Source organism: Furipterus horrens, unplaced genomic scaffold, assembly GCF_987537825.1.
Source record: "Furipterus horrens unplaced genomic scaffold, mFurHor1.1.pri manual_scaffold_5, whole genome shotgun sequence".
NCBI lineage: Eukaryota > Metazoa > Chordata > Mammalia > Chiroptera > Furipteridae > Furipterus > Furipterus horrens.
The window spans coordinates 199693641-199710158 of NW_028327175.1; the positions used below are offsets into that span (position 1 = coordinate 199693641).

The window sequence follows — 16518 nt, forward strand, 5'->3', positions numbered from 1 at the left end:
TAGGACATCTTCAAAAGAGTGGAAGACAACTCACAGAATGAAAGAAAAAATTTGCTAACCACATACCTAATAAGAAACTTGTATCTAGAAAACGTGAATCACTCTTACAACTCAATTAAAAAAACAATGCAATTTAGAAATGGGCAAAGGACTGAACAGACATTTCTCAAAGACACAAAAACGGCCAATAAGCACATGAAGAGATGCTCAACATCATTAGCCATCAGGAACATGCAAACCAGAGCACAATGAGAACCACTTCAGAGCTGCCAGGACGGCTATCATCAAAAGGACAGAAGATGACAAGTGTGGTGAGGGTGTGGACAAACTGGGATCTTCATACACAGCTGACAGGAACGTAAAACGAGGCGGCCTCTTTGGAAAACAGTCTGGCAGTCCCTCAAAAGCTGGACACACTTACCACAGGAGCCAGTAACTCTACGACTGGGCATATACCAAAGAGAAATGAAGACATGTGTTCGCACACACACAAAATGTACTAAAACGTTCAAAACGGCATTATTCATGATACCTAAAAAGCCCATCATAAATAAACGCGGTTTACCCATGAAGTGGAATGTCATTCAACCATCAAAAGCAGCAAAGTACCGACGCATGACACAACACGGGGCCCTTGGGAACACTGTGCTAGGTGAAGAGCGGGGCACACACTGTCCCGCTTACATGAGATGTCCAGAACAGGTGAATCTATGGGACAGAAAGCAGATGAGCGGCTGCCTGAGGATGAGGGGACGGGAAAGGGTGGGGCTGGGGGCAGGCGATGACGGTTAACGGGCACAGGGTTTCTTTCTGGCGTTACGAGACTGTGGTGACGGCTGCACGGCTCTGCGACTACGCTAAAAACCGCGGAATTCGGCCCTTTAAGTGAGTTAATTTTATGATAGGAGTATGTCAAACTGTTATAATAAATAAATAATAAAGACTCCGTTCTGCCTCCACTCACCCCTAAAGCTTCCGATCACTGTAATCCAGTTGCCTGAGGCAGCTCAGATTTTGTGTTGAAAATTGAAATTCACTGACTTGACACGCACTCGGCTTATCATTGTAACGCTGTCGTTCAGTTACTCAGAAACTCTGGAATCGCTCTATTCTCTGACTTCCCCTTATATTGATTACTATTAAGCTATCAAGTTTACCTCTTCAGCAGCTCCTAAATAAGACTCCTTCATGCCTCAGCTTTCTTTGGGGCCCTCAGAATTTCCTGCCAACATTACTGCCAAAGTCTGTTGCATGATCTCACTGCCTCGTTCTGCCTTTCTCCGACAGACCCTCCACTGCTGCCAGCTTTTCTAAAATGCAAATATGATCATATCAATCTACTTAGAAATCCAAATTTTTTCATAATCGTATAAAAACTTTCAGGGCAGGTGAACATCCCTGGCTGCCTCCTCCTTTATCACCCCTACATGTGTATCCTGTCTTCTAGCTGCCCTTACGCACGCTGCTCACCTTTGTGCGTCTTCTTCCTCCTTCCTGCCCCGCTCCTCCCCCAGGTTTTTCATTGAGCTACCTCCTGTTTACCCGTTCCTAAAAGGAGAACTTCTGCGATCCTCCCCAGATCCCCACAACAGGTCATACGCAGGGAGCCCCTCTGTCTTCCCACAGCACAGGACGCAGGCCTCACTGACCACACCGCATTTGTGACTTCACTCTTCTTTCATCTCTTTCTCTTTAGAACATGCTAAGTGCTCAAAACTAATAATGACTGAATGGTCCAGCTCAGGGTGCAGAATTGGTGATTTTCCGTTAGCTTTAAAATAACCTCAGAACTAGCACTTAATAACCCAGCCTGGATCGCTGGTTTGGCTCAGTGGATTGAGCGTCGGCCTGTGAGCTAAGTGTCGCTGGTTCGATCTTCCAGTCAGGGCACATCAGAGAAGGAAAACTCTGACTCCAAAAAACCTCCGCTGCCTTGCGGCATACCTCTTCAGGGGAAAGGCTAAGGGAGTAAACCCCGACAGAAAATCCGGAGCCGGAGTCCCTAAGGCGGTTTGACGTTGTAGTCAACACCGGCAACTCCTGCGGCGCACCTGAAGCCAAGCTGTATTGACTCCGTCTTTCCCTTGGACCCTTCAGCTGCGAAGAGAGGGGGGGTCTGCTGCATGGGCAACAGCAGACCCTCCATATCACCCTGCCCAGGCTCTGTAGCTTCAGCTTCACTGGAGAGGACACTCCAGCGTCATCGCAAGATGTCGATTCAACACGGGAGGAGACAGATACCGTGTCACTCCCGAGTCGGACTGCACAGCCATTCTCGGCGGTGCAGATAGACTCTTAAGAAGCTACACCATCGTCTCTCGAGACGGACGGCTGCCGACGACGGATCGACGGTAAGTCATGGGCATGGAAACACTCGGTTAACCCCAACAGATGACTATTATCTTTAAAAGCGATTCCACATTTATACCTATGACTTCATGAAATTCTGGCGCTACATGTTACAGAACAGACATGTTAGAGGGCCAGAGCGGAATCCGACTTACCTTGACCACATCCGCTTTGTGCTTTTCCAGAACCTGAAGAGTCTGGGCAGTGCTGGAATCGATCACGACCACAAGCGAATGACACCCGTAGGCAATTAAACCTTGCCAGCCCCTAACAAAAACAGGGATGTTCAACTTTAGGGAAAATCAAGCAACAGGCGTCCTAAATAAATGATCGACGGAACTCATACGTAATAAATAGCACGAGGAGAAGTATTCTGAAGCCCGAACACAGGTCAGCGTGTTACACCATCTCATCTAAACAGAAGGTTCGGCTGAGCTCAGGGATGTTGCAGAAACGCAGTTTTCATCTGCAGGGGAGCCGTGAGGCAGCATGAAGCCACCCCTGCTCCCCGTCGCCCTCGGAGGGCCTGCGGCCTCAGTCGCCCGAACGGCCCCACTTCGGCTCCTGAGCACCCCCAGCGCCCGGGCCCCGCCGCACAAGCTCCGCGATCGGCGCTGGTCCCTGCAGCCAGGCCACCGGGCAGACGCCGGACGGGGCGCTCCCGCCCTCCCGCCCAACCGCCGGCAGCCGCGGCGGAGGACTCCGCTCTGCGTCCGCCCGGTTGTTAATTTCCTCGTTAATTTCCGAAGCCGCAGCGCCAGGACACAGGCGGGCGGAGGTGAACCGCGGACAGGGGAGCGCAGGGGCCGAGCCCGGGCCGTTACGGCGCCCGAGGGGGAGAGCGAGGGGCGCGGGGAGCAGAGGGAGGGACCGCACTAGGGTGTCCGGGGGCAGGCGCGGGACGAGCCACGGGGAGCCCAGGGGCGCGACAGCGGGCAGACAGGTCGGCGCCCGGCGACCCCGCACCGGGCGTTCGCCGCCTTCACAGCAGCCGCCGACCCCGGCCCGGCCCAGGAGACCCCCATCCCGGGGGGCGGCACCCCGGCCCGGCGAGGCCGAGCTCCGCGGGGGGCGCCGCCGCGGTCCACCCTCCCCTCGCGCGCTCGCGGCCGCGCCGGCGCCCTCACCAGTCCGCCGCCGCCTTGTTGTGGGCGCTGAGCGCCCCGGTGAGGGTGCGGGCCGACACCTTGAAGTTCACCGTGAACGGGAACATCGCCGCGGCCAGGCGCGGCCCTCCGACCCGACGGGCAGCCCGGAAGTGGCGGCCGCTGCACTTCCGCTCCCGCCGCGTCCGGGTGGCCCCGCGGGCCCGCCGCCTGGTTCCGCCGGAGCCGGGGTCCCGCCGCGCCGGGGGCGGGGCTGTTCTCGGCCGCCCGGGGCTGCGGCGGCCTCTGCCCTCGCCGGGAGCCCGGAAAGAAGCGCTAAGAGTCTCGGTGAGCCTCTCCGCCCTCGGTCGGCCGCCGGAGGGCCGCTGCGGGCGCCGGGCGCCGTGGCTGGGGCGGGGGCGTCGTGGGGAGAGGACACGTGTCTGCCCCGCTGCAGCTTCCAGAGTAAATACACGGGCGGATCGGTCGGGAGAAACGGAGACAGCGGGTGAGGTGAGCGGCTTGGCCAACGAGACTTCTTCCCAGTGCAGAGCACATGTCGGATCTGGTTTTGGAAATATTGGGAAAAAACAGCAACCAGAGGGTCCCCCCCCCCCCCCCCCCCCCGAGGCCACGCGCCCGTGCGCCCGCTGGGCGTGCGCCTTCGCAGGCCCGCCCTCCCCGTGTCCTCCGGCAACGGTCTTCGCAGGCGTCTGTTTCTCCTCTGATGCATTTAGTTCCCTGATGGACAAAAGGGACGAAATATGGGTGATTTTGGCTCCCCAGGTGTCTGTGGGCGCCTTGTCACTTACGAAGCAGCTTCCCCAAAGAGCACCGGCCTCACCCATGTGGCTGTCACAGCCAAGGAACCTGCTTTGCTCTCACGGGCTCTCTGGCCATGACACCCCGTGGCTGCTTCCCTGCACCACATCCCCCCACACACACCCGTGCTTTTGGGGCCGCCAGAGGTGCCCATACCCACAGGTGTAAATTTTTCACCCACTTCTTAAAAATCTTTGATGTCTCTTGTGATAAAGATTGCTAACTGGCTCCCAAAATTCACCGTCCCCTTCTTCATCGGAACACACCCACGGTCTGCATCTGGGCACAGTGTCACTCCATCAAAGGAATACACGTTCCAGCTGCCCTCACAACTAGGTCAGGCCGTGAGACTAAATGTTGGCCCATGAGATGGAACTGAAAGTGTTGTGCAAGAGCCTTTGAGAAGTCATTCTCCTGTGCCGTTCTGTGCTGTTTCGATATTTAGACCCTACCTGATAGTTATCTGAAGATACGTCTGTCTAGCAGTAGGGACTAACACACTTTTAGGCAGCTGTGATATCGGAGAATAAACACCGTAGGAGGCCTAGAATTCCTATGAGGAAGAGAAAAAAGAGAAGCCACATCTTCCTTTCTCCCCAGCATCCAGCACCCCTTCTGGTCCTCAGTACGTGATTGATGGTGTAGGAGTTTTAAGTGGCCATAAGCATAAGGTCAACTGGGCGCGATGTGACAATGAAGAGTCAGTGCAGGGGCTCACAGAAGCAGAAGGTAGCCCTTTTGGAGGAAGAAGGGTTAATTAGTGTAAATCTGTAAGCTCCCTTGAGGATATGGATGTTTAATATTCAAGGCAATGACGGATGACGAGCTGCGGTTGGGACAGCGGTCTGGACGATTAAACGCATTACATCAGACAATCTATGAACAGAGCCCAACACGGCACTTAGATTCCTAAACATCTGTGCGGTCAATGGCCATGGCCCTTCCCCTCCCATGACTGAGGGCTGCTCAGCCAGCCAATGACCAGAAGGCACGTGTGTTGTTTTGGAAATGGATTATAACTCCCTCCTTACCTTCTTTTGGGAGCGGCTTCTTGCCCTGTTACTGCTTCCTGCTGCACGTACACACGTAGGACACATGCCTCCTCTGTCCGGGACCCCTAGGAACAAGCCTCAGACTGGAGGAGGTGCGATCTCTCTTGCGCCGACCCCCTGCCGTGTTTGTGCACCCCTGCAATGTGGGTAATAAATAGCATGTCCACATCAGCTAGTCCACCGGGTGTTGTGCTTTGTTTTCTTTCCAGAATATCGTGAACACTTAAGCACTTTCCTGGTTGGGAGCTCCTGAACTACAACGCTTTATTATTCACCAGGAGAGTGAAGGCATAAATCCGGACCTCCTGTTTTCATCGACGGCACTGGCCTCCCTAAGCTGTCCCATCTGGAATATGAAGAAAGATGTTCCCTCTTTAAGGTGTGGCCCACAAGGGAAGAAGCGGCAAGGATTTGGGAAAAGTGGGGTTGCGTTTGCTCTGTCCGTCACCAGGGCACTAAAACCGCGGCAGCCAGCTTTAAAACAAAGGCTTATGGTGTCAGCACCAGAACCACCGGGCAGGATTGGTGAATCGCAGTTCTGGGCCATCTGTGGCGAGCTTGGTCTGGATAGGCTAACTCAGCTCTTTCTAAAAAGCCAGGCTGACTTTTTTTTTTTTTAAATAACTGGAGGTTTGTACCTCTTATTCCCCTTCACTTTACAGGGATGTAATGGACAGCTCAGGGAAAATAGTCAATAATACCAATAATAATTTCATATCATGACAGATGGTTATTCAAATTATTGTGATGCTCACATCATAACATAAATGTTGAATCACTATGTTGTGCACCTGAAGCTAACATAGTATTTATGTCAACTATAATTTAAAAAGAATAACCATGAAGGTTATTTCTCCAAAAATAAGAGGCTTGACTAAGAGAAATTATGAACACCTTTACTGCATCTTAGAGCTACCAATAGTGCCAGAGATAACCAATCTTACTGAGGCTGACCAGGAAGTGGCTGTAGCGTCCTCCGTCTCTGCTGTGAGACGAAATCTCTCCACCAAGAAGGAGAGATAGTGCATTAATCCACCTGTGTTGTGATTCTGACAGAAACTATGAAATATGAGAGGACTTCTGTGGCTGGATGGGTATGCTGTAATAGACGGAAATCTTCCAGTCTGCATGAAAGCTGAGCTCCATGGGATGGGACTGAGCTTGCCGGCTTGGTTTGCTGTGGTAGTAAAAGCCTATCATCTGAATAGAAGTGATTTTATTCCTTTATTCCTGAGACTTGCTATTTTGTTAGTGTAAGTTCACTGTTAAACTGTACGCTTAAATATCTGTTTTGATTATCCAACGAACGTGAGAATTATTTTTTCAAAAATGTTGTCCTCACACACAAGCAAAAGCACGGGTGGTCTGACTACCCACCAGGCAGCCCCCAACCTGCGCTTCGTCAGGAGCGGGGAGCAGGCTGGGCCCCACTGCCAGTCGCATCCTGCTGATTTCAGCAGATGCGGCTTCCTGGGGCTCCCCTCTGGGGCTGCAGGGTCAGCTTTCCAAGGAGAGGGGCTGCTGCTTGGGGCCATGTGGGCCCATGTTGTCTCGTGTTGCTCCCAGGCTCGCGTGCCCTGAGCCTCGCTGCCCAGGCTGTGTCTTCACTCAGAATCTCCTCCTGATGTTAACTGTGCGGCCCCCCATCCCCTCCAGCCCCAACACACCAAGGCTTTATCGCATTTGTTAGACTATTTTCCTTATGACATTGGTACTTCAAACTGGTCAGTCCTTGATGATGTAAACAGAAGCATTTGAAGTCCGAACCAACCCTCTCTTGTCGGTGGTGGGTGCTGCCAAACCCACGTTCTTGGGGAAGGAATTCAGCCCCAGAAGAGATCAGTGACTCGGCCAAGATCACACTTCTGGCCAGTGACGGAGGAGGGGAAGCCCCCGCCAGATTTTCTCACGCTAAAGCCAGGGCTCCGTCCAGGATACAGGGCTGCCCTCGTGTGAGACTGAGGAGTGGTTGGGGGATTCCCGTAGGGGATGAAATGCGGACCAGGATGCACAGGTGATGGAGTCAAAACCTTTTAAAGGAAAGGCGCCCAGAAACGTGGCAGTGCAGAGGGTGACTGCGCAAGGAGTCCTGGATGGGCACCCTGGACTTGGCATCCACTTCTCTTCCCGCGGGGTTTTCCTTAAACACTTTCTGCCCACACCCTACGCCTTGTGAATAATCATTAGTTGGATTTATTATCTGGCCACTCTTCTCATGTCTCTCCACGTCGTTGGTAATTATGATATTACCATGGCTTAGTCGCTGCATGTTATGGCATGATACTTGAGGCTTATTAGGCTAAAGGACGTTTCTGAGAAAAGGAGTCATGATGAAACAGGTGTCCCCAGAGCAGGGCACGTGAAGGATGGGCCCCCCTTTGACCCTTCACACATGGAGAGACAGTTTGATGTTGCTCAAAACGGTGAGGGCTTTGCAGCCAGAGAGGCAGGCAGGCAAGAGTCCTGCTCTGGCTCCGCCACCCTGACCTCTGTGACTTTGGACAAATTCAGGGGATAAAAATATGGCATGTAAGATGCTCCAATGTAATAGTTGTCCTGAGTATTAAGGATGAGGAATCAGGTCAGCCCCTTCACCTCCCAGCAACCCATTCTGGTCCTTTCTGTCTTTCCAGATGGTCTGCACACTTGACCTGCCAGCATATTTCATTCCTGGGGGCCCTTAGCTTCTGTCAGCATGTGCTTGTCCCATAACTTTTTCAAGGAAGAATAAACTAGAGGACTTCCTTATTTGATTTCTCCTTCAGAATTGTATTAGTCCAAATAAAAGTATCTTCACATTGTACTCATGTATAGCACTTCATAGATTAGATTAACCTGACCAGGTCGTATCTGGTATGTGATCGTGATGTCTTGGGGGGAAAAATGATTCTATTGATTTCTCTTTCTTAAGAAACTTGGACTTTGGTGGAAGTAGACCGTGAGACGTTCTAACAGGTTTAAGGATTCCATTGTCTGGTTTTTCAAAGAATCCTCCAACTGTGGTGATTAAAAATAAATGCCAATTCATCACTGTTACTTTGAACCTCTGGGTGTCATACTTGTGTTTTTACCCAAGGTAGATGACCAACTTGTAACTTAAGACATAACTCAAGATTTCTGACTTGTAATTCAAACCTACCCTATAATAAGGCTTGAGTGTGGACAGACAGAATCCAGAGGCCCAGACACCAGCGTAAGACAAAGCAGGGAGCTCACAATGCCCTTGACCTATGTTCCAAGTGCTTGTTCAGGACCATCTCATTTAATTTTTTTGAAATATGAGAAGTCCAGCCTGGTGGCTCAGTTGGTTGCAGCATTATCCTGTACACCAAAAGCTTTCTGGTTTGATTCCCGGTCAGGGCATATACCTAGGTTGCGGGTTTGATACTCAGTCAGGGTGCATGCAGGAGGCAACCGATCAATGTTTCTCTCTTACACTGATGTCTCCCTGTCTCTCTCTGTCTCTCTCTCTCTCTCTCTCTCCCCCTCCCCTGTTCTTCTCTCTGTAAAATCAATACACATTTTCAAGTGGGGGTTAAAAATTAAAAAATTTTAAAAAGAAATATGAAGAACAATATAAGAACTTAAAAATCGGTCTGTACTCTTCATTTGCTAATGTAATTATTTTTATATTTACACATTTTCCCCAGTTCTTGCCAAATGAAGATATATTTTACATTTCAGCATAACACGCATACATCTTGTTCATGTTGTCTTTGAACACTATCATAATCATATTTATAATATTTATATAGTCATCATAATTATCACTTGAATGAATTCATAATATTTGGTAGAATGAGTACACATAAGTTATTCAGCTATTCCATTACTGCCTGATATTTAAGTTAATTCCAAGTTTTTAAATAACAAAGATAAAGCTACAGTAAATATCTTTGTGCTTATTGTTGGTTTTAATTCTATTATTTATTTAAAATAATTCACAGGAGTGAGTAAAACTATATTTTTTATTATTAAATTTTTTAACTACAAAATAAATAAATGCTTATTGCAGAAATTATGCAGATTTCAGAAAAGCATAAATATAAAAATATTTAATTACCTGATGACTGGTAAGATTAGCTTCTTTTAAATGACTGTCTTCCTTTTTATTTTTTAAATTTAATCTGTATTGTTTTCTTTTCCATTAATGTTTAGTTCCCTCCCACCCCTTCCCCCCAGCAATCACCACACTGCTGTCCAGTCCATGAGTCCTTTTTCCTTTTTTGTTCAATCCCTCCACCCCCTCACCTCCCCCATCAGCTGTCATCTGCTCTCCATCTATGAGTCTGTCCCCATTTTTCTTGTTAGCTCAGTTTGTTCATTAGATTCCACATATGAGGGAAATCATATGACATTTGTCTTTCTCTGACTGGCTTATTTCACTTTGCATAATGTTCTCCAGGTCCATCCACACTGTCCCAAAGGGTGAAATTCTCTTTTTAATGGCTGAGTAGTATTCCATTGTGTAAATGTTCTGTAGTTGTTTTATCCACTCATCTTCTGATGGACACTTGGGCTGCTTCCATATCTTGGTGATTGTAAATAATGCTGCAATGAACATAGGGGTGCTTATGTTCTTTCAAATTAGTGTTTGGGGTTCCTTTGGATATATTCCCAGAAGTGGGATCACTGTGTCAATTTTTAATTGTTTCCATGCTGCACAGGAGTATGCATTAATCTGCATTCCCACCAACAGTTCAAAAGGGTCCCCTTTTCTCCACGTCCTCACCAGCACTTGTTATTTGTGGATTTATTGATGATGGCCATTCCGTCAGATGTGAGATGATATTTCATTGTGGTTTTAATTTGCATCTCTCTGGTGATTAGTGATGTTGGACATCTTTTCATGTGTCTATTGGCCATCTGTATGTCCTCTTTGGAGAAGTGTCTGTTGAGGTCCTTTGTCTGAATGTGATATGATCATGTGATTTTTATCCTTTATTTTTTTTTATGTGGTGAATCACATTTATTGATTTGTGAATGTTGCACCAACCTTGCACTCCAGGAATAAATTCAACTTGATCATGGTGTATCATCTCTTTGATGCATTCTGTATTTGGTTTGCTAACATTTTGTTGATGATTTTGACATTTATGTTCATCAGGCATTTTGGCCTATAATTTTCTTTCTTTGTAGTGTATTTATCTGGTTTTGAACATAGGATAATGCTAGCCTCATAAAATGAGTTCAAGAGCCTTCCCTCCTCTTGAATTTTATGAAATAGTTTGAGAAGGAGAGGTATCAGTTTTTCTTGGAATGTTTGGTAAAATTCCCTTGTGAAGCCATCCAGGCCAGGGCTTTTGTTGGTTGGGAGTATTTTTATTACTGCTTTAATTTCACTAGGTGTAATCTGTCTGTTCATATCCTCTGATTCTTCCTGGTTTAGTTTTAGAAGATTGTATGTTTCTAGGAATTTATCCTTTTTGTTCAGGTTGTCCATTTCATTGGCATATAGTTGTTCATAATATTTTCTTATAATCCTTTGTATTTCTTTGGTGTCTTTCACTTCTGGTTTTATTTATTTGGGTCTTTTCTCTTTTTTCCTTGACAAATCTGGTAAAACTTTTGTCAATTTTGTTTATCTTTTCAAAGAACCAGCTCTTGGATTCATTGATCTTTTGTATATATTTTTTATACTCTATTTCATTTATTTCTACTCTGATCTTCACTATTTTCTTCCTCCTACTCACTTCTAGCTCTGTTTGCTGTTCTTTTTCAAGATCCTTTAAGTGTGAAGTTGATTGTTTAATTTAGCTTTTTCTTGTTTTTTTGAGATAGGCCTGTAATAGTATGAATTTCCCTCTTAGGATTGCTTTCCCAGTATCCCAAAGATTTTGGATTGTTGTGCCTTCATTTTCATTTGCTTCAAGGCATCTTTTGATTTCTTCCTTGATCTCATTGTTGACCCATTCATTGTTTAATAATATTTGGGGTCTGTTTCTTTGTCTTCCCATTTTGGATGCTTCTTTGTATTGTCTGCCTCAATTGTTAAACTGATCGATGTTAAACTGATCAAGTTGTAATCAGCAGCCCAGCTTAAGAGCCATAGGGTGAGGCAGAGTAATTTCTGTGGGCAGAGCTATTGCTTCCCCTCAGGCTGATGGCACTTGGAGAGGAGTCTGCTCCACCTGAGAAGGATGGCTCCTGCCGTATGGGGAATGACTCAGCACAGGGATCCTGATGGTTATTCCTTTCATTCTCTCCCTAGAGCCACTAGTCCCAGACTCTCCTCACACATCTCTAGTCCATTCTGTTCTCCCTCTGCTGGAGCCCAGAGTAAGGGGCTACAAACAAAATTTTCCGTGTTGGCCCTTTAAGAGGCTCTCTAAGTCTCCAGCCGCCTCTCCCTGGCAGACAGAAACCCTGCTGCTTTTCACAGCTGGATGTTATCTGGGTTCCTTTCTGGCTCTGGTGCTGTAGGCTGGGGAGCCCAGCTCGGGGTTTAGACACCACACTCCTCAGGGGGAGCCCCGTGGCCACTGAAATATCTCTCCAAAACTTCAGCTGCCTCCCATGGGAGCTCAACCAGCCCTCTCGTGCCCCCTCCACACTCCCTACCAGTCACGTTGTGGTGATGTGGTTTCTCTGTCTGTCCTTGTTTATAAGGCTTCTTTCCAGCGACTGGTCAGTTGGTTACTCAGGATGGTTTCCCCACCATTTAGCTGCAGTTCCAGACTGGTCCTGGGAGGAGGTTGGTGTCACTTCCACTACTCCTCTGCCGTCTTCTGTCTTCCTTTTAAAAAAACCTGTTATATTTTTTTATGAACTGAAATCATGCTATAAGAACTATTTTTACCCTCCTCTTCCCCACTCAATAATCAGATGTAAGCATTTGTAAATATTTTCCTAGTTTAATCATCCCGTTACTTTGTGAATTTTCTTTTGATGTACAGAAATTTGACATTTTTAATGGACTAAAATGCACCGGCCACTCTATGCTCTTTCCGTACAACGAAAGCATCTTTCATCACTAGCCTGCCAGACTACCATTCGACAACATGGTGCTCTGTATCAGTCAGAGCACCCCTGACTCTCAGCCCGGTGCCCGTCCCAGAAGCTGAAGAAAAAGAGCCCTTTCTGTAGCCCCCCAGGTCATTCCCAAGCTGAAGCTGGGCCAGGAGCCAGGCCTGGGACACATCATTCCTCCTTCCCTCTGATCCTTCTCCTCCTCTAACTGGGGGCATCTCACAGGGGGGCTGGGCTGCAGCAGCAGCTGTCTCCCAAAACCTACACTCACTCACTACATGGACCCTGCAAGGAACCTGGGCTTCCCAGCCTCCCCCTTGTCTTTCCTGGTCCATTGCAGGTCCTTTAGGCCCACACCTGGGAGGCTGTCCCAGGTGGCCAGGGACTGCCACCAGACTCACGCTTCCACTCAAGCCAGATCTAGACTGTAGTTGCCAGACAAGCTGATTACTGGGAATTTGGCTCCTTCCTCTGAAGGATGCTCTTTTGAGGGTGAAGTTAATGCCCAGGGGTTTCCAGCCAAATTAATTAAGCAAGTCATACCTGACTTTGCTATGTGCCAAGTTCTTCACATCTGTCTCATTTGCATGAAGGATTGCAATAGAAAGCAGAGAAGAAAACCAGTCATTAATCTTCCTCCTGTCAGAACGTAGTGGTTATAAAAGTTAATTCTCTGTAGGCATCAGGCCTAGATTTCACTTTTAGGTGAAATACTTACTTTTAAATATTTTAAAAGAGAAAACCACTTAGATCCTTGTGTAATTGTAGAAAAGGGCATTCTATAAAACTTGGTGCGCTGAATAACAGAGCTGTTTATTGAGAAATAATACAATAAATGGAAATTCATATTTCTGATCCTATAGAATATATATGATCTATATATGCATATATATGTATATATATATATATATCACAAATACAAAAATTTATACAACAAGTAATTTTGTTCCTACCATAACTTTCCATCCAGTAAAATGGCAGTGGTGTTAAAATGTTCCTCTTTGTGTCTTGTGTTTCCTAGCTGAGCACTCGCTGGGGCTCAGGAGGTAGAAGCGGGGTTACTGCTGAAACCCAGGACAGAGAGGGCCAACAGTGCTGCCGTTACCAAAGACATTTATGGTGTCTATGATGGAGGGATCCATTGCTTCTCTGCTTTATTTAGCCCATAAGAGCAGTCTTCACGTGGTAATATGTTCATGTCAGGGTTTTACTGGTATTGGAAAGTTTGAATTAGGGCTCATTAATCTACAAGAGGAGATAATAGTAGGTACCTTAATATGAATGATAGTGATTTAAGAAAGTCATAATAATGCAACGTCAATTTTCAAACTGTGGGGAAATTGTCCATCCCTGAACAGTACTTATTTTTCTAAAACAGAGCGTGTCAGGTGCAGTAACAATTTCCCTTATGCTTTTAAAACCACATGGCCCCCTTGGCCAAATCTGTCTTCCAGGCCATGGTGCTCCCCGCTGGCTACTGACCTTCTCCTCCCACCCTACTACACCCATCCTCATTCAATGTCACAGACGTTCACAGAGCACGTGGCAGGCTAGTGCTGGGGGCACCACTGCAGCCCACCTGCCTCCGGGGTTCCTGAGGCTACAGCAATGAAGCAGGCAGGCTTCCCAGAGATCAGTCAGGATAACGCACGCATCTCTCCTCCCGCCGCTGGGCCTTTGTTCACGCTCTGTCCCCTATGTGGATTTTTTCTTTCTTTCTTTGGCTGGCTCTTCCTCTTCATTAAAACTCAGATCTGGTGTCTGCTCTGGGAGGTCCTTCTAGAAACTCCAGACTCAAGGCTAAATAGCACTACTTCTATTCTGTCATATTTTTTCTTTCACAAAATTTTTTTTTCTGTGTTCTGATTAGATAAATAATGTGTTCATGGGTATATTTAAATATATGTCATTGAAATATTATAAATATAAAAATGTATAAACAAGTCTGTATTAGTTTCAGCTAGAGATAACTATTATATTCATATTGTTTAAAAGGATCTTTAACTATGCTCATTTTGTTCTCCATCTTTGTGGGGACATAAGTCACCCCTTACTCACCGTGTGCCCTCTTCTACCTGGCTCTCTCTCTGTCACCCAGCAGGCCTTCAATACATGTTTGTTGAACTGAACCAGATTAATTCCCTTAAATGCTTTTATTGATACAAAAAGAAAAATGACCAAATCAAGTGTTCCATTTAGGATGTTAGAAAAGAAACATGAATTTCTCCCACCAATAAAGGGATATTATGAAGGTAGAAGAAAAATAGAGCAGAAAACAAGAATGCAGTTAATAAATCAAAGTGCTTCTCAAAATTACAATATGGATTACCCCGTGGCTAATCTTTTTTAAAATATTTTTTAAAACCCACAATATTAGAAACATGCGGTTATAGAAATAAAAGTATTTTTTAAATTTAAAATATCCTACATATTTTTATATTATAAATTTGAAAGATTAAATGAAATTGAGGACTTTTCTGAAAAATATAAATTGATACCACAATACATTGAAAAAATAACAAGACAAATAACTAAGGGGGAATAAATCAAAGAAATACATATGTCCTTCTCTACCTTCCTGACCACTGTTGACCTGGACTATTTTACAGGTGAAGTCTTTTACTGTCAAAAAAAAAGAAAAGAAAAGAAAAGAAAGTGACAAATATTATTATCGAGAAACCATTGTAAAACCTTTGGCCAAAGAGAGTGTCCTCATTAACATTTCAGGTTGCAAACAACAGACCCTACTCTGATTAACTTAACCAGAAAAGGGATTTTGTTCTCACAATGTTCAGAAACCTACATTCAATGGGGAGAATGGAAAGCCACCTTTGAAGAGGACTAAAAGGAAAGCAAAGCTTAACCAAGGTGACGCCAGGCACCTGCTCAGGACTGCCCTACTCCCAGCTGGACTTTCACTGCTGCTGGCCCCGCCCCCCCGCACATCTCTGTCCCTTCTCTGAGACTCGCCCGTGGACTTCCAACAACCACCGTGAAAGAAGTTCTCTGAATGTCTGACTCAAGATTCCAAGTCCGGATAGAAGCAGCTGCTTGGCGGTGCTTGGTCATGAGGTTGGCATTCCCAACACAAAGTATGTTTGGATGCTAGACAGTAAAATATGGTGGATATCTACTATGATCTGTTGTTTGGGTGCCCTTAAATGCTTCTTCCTCTGCTTATGTATAAAAAGAGCAGCTCCTGTCGAAGACTTCTATTCCCTCCCGTAACTCAAAATGTAGTACTAAACTCTTGCAGAAAAAGCTCACCAGAATCCCACCAGTTATTGGGTCGAACCACGTGAAATTGCCATTTATGGTGGTCAAAAAACAGTTGGATATCATAATTTTCATATGTTTCAGCCTGATACTGTACCCAGCTGAGACTTCTCTAAACCAAGAGAACCCTGGGTTGTAATGGGGTGATGGGCTCCTAAGACCCACATCTCCAAGGGACACTTACCTCACCAAGAAGGAAGTTCCTTGGACAGAAGTAGTGCTCTGGGGGCTGCCATGATGCACCTGCTCCGTCGTGCTAACAGAAGCAGGCTGGGCAGGAACTGCAAATCCAAACCCAGAAAGAGGCCGGTACCAGGGAGGGAAAAAGCTCTGCCCTGCCACTTCGCTGGGAGTTGGTTCAGGAATGGGCATGCGTCATGCTTCTGGCTAATGAAATATGTGAAAAGTTTTGCTGAGAGGTTCTGGGAACACTTTTCTTTGCTCTGTAAGGTCTCCAGAAATAACTCTCCCTTTCTCCTGTTGTATGGGAACAAGGGGGAACATAGTCCCCATTGCAGCTGAAAGCCACCCTGTGACCAGGAGCAAGACCAGCTGTAGAATGCAGTTGACACTGAGCAGCAGAGGAGTCATGGAAAAAGCCTGGACCTCAATTATATCACGAGCCTGATGACATCAACCAACCTGAAGTCTGCCCCATCGTGGGACTTCCTCCTATGTAACCAATGGGTTTCTGGTTTCATCCAATTTGAGTTGGTTTTCCATTACTGCAGCCTAAAGCGTGCAAATTGACTTGTTTTGACACTAAAAATAATACACTTCGAAAGCATAAAAAATATTGTTGCAAGCAATGTCTGAAGGTGTTCTTTGTTAAGAGCAGGTAAGCAGTCCACACCCCCGGTCAGGACAGCATCAGGGGCGGGAGGCACGAACTGCCTCCCATCAGAAGGCATCAGACCCCTGCGCAGGCGGTGTGTGTTCCTGTAGAGTTGGCTTGGCAAACTCAG

General features: G+C 46.7%; 1 protein-coding gene across 1 annotated transcript in view; it reads right to left on the reverse strand.

Moving 5' to 3' along the window:
- WDR11 (WD repeat domain 11) overlaps positions 1 to 3609 on the reverse strand; it is a 54394-nt gene extending 50785 nt beyond the window's left edge. Inside the window, exons 1-2 of the mRNA XM_090278769.1 lie at positions 3477 to 3609; positions 2505 to 2616 (exon numbers count right to left, since the gene is read on the reverse strand). Of these exons, the coding sequence (XP_090134895.1) occupies positions 2505 to 2616; positions 3477 to 3562 (198 nt within the window). The 5' untranslated portion in view covers positions 3563 to 3609. The remainder of the gene's footprint in view (positions 1 to 2504; positions 2617 to 3476) is intronic.
- Between the last annotated feature and the right edge of the window lie 12909 nt (positions 3610 to 16518).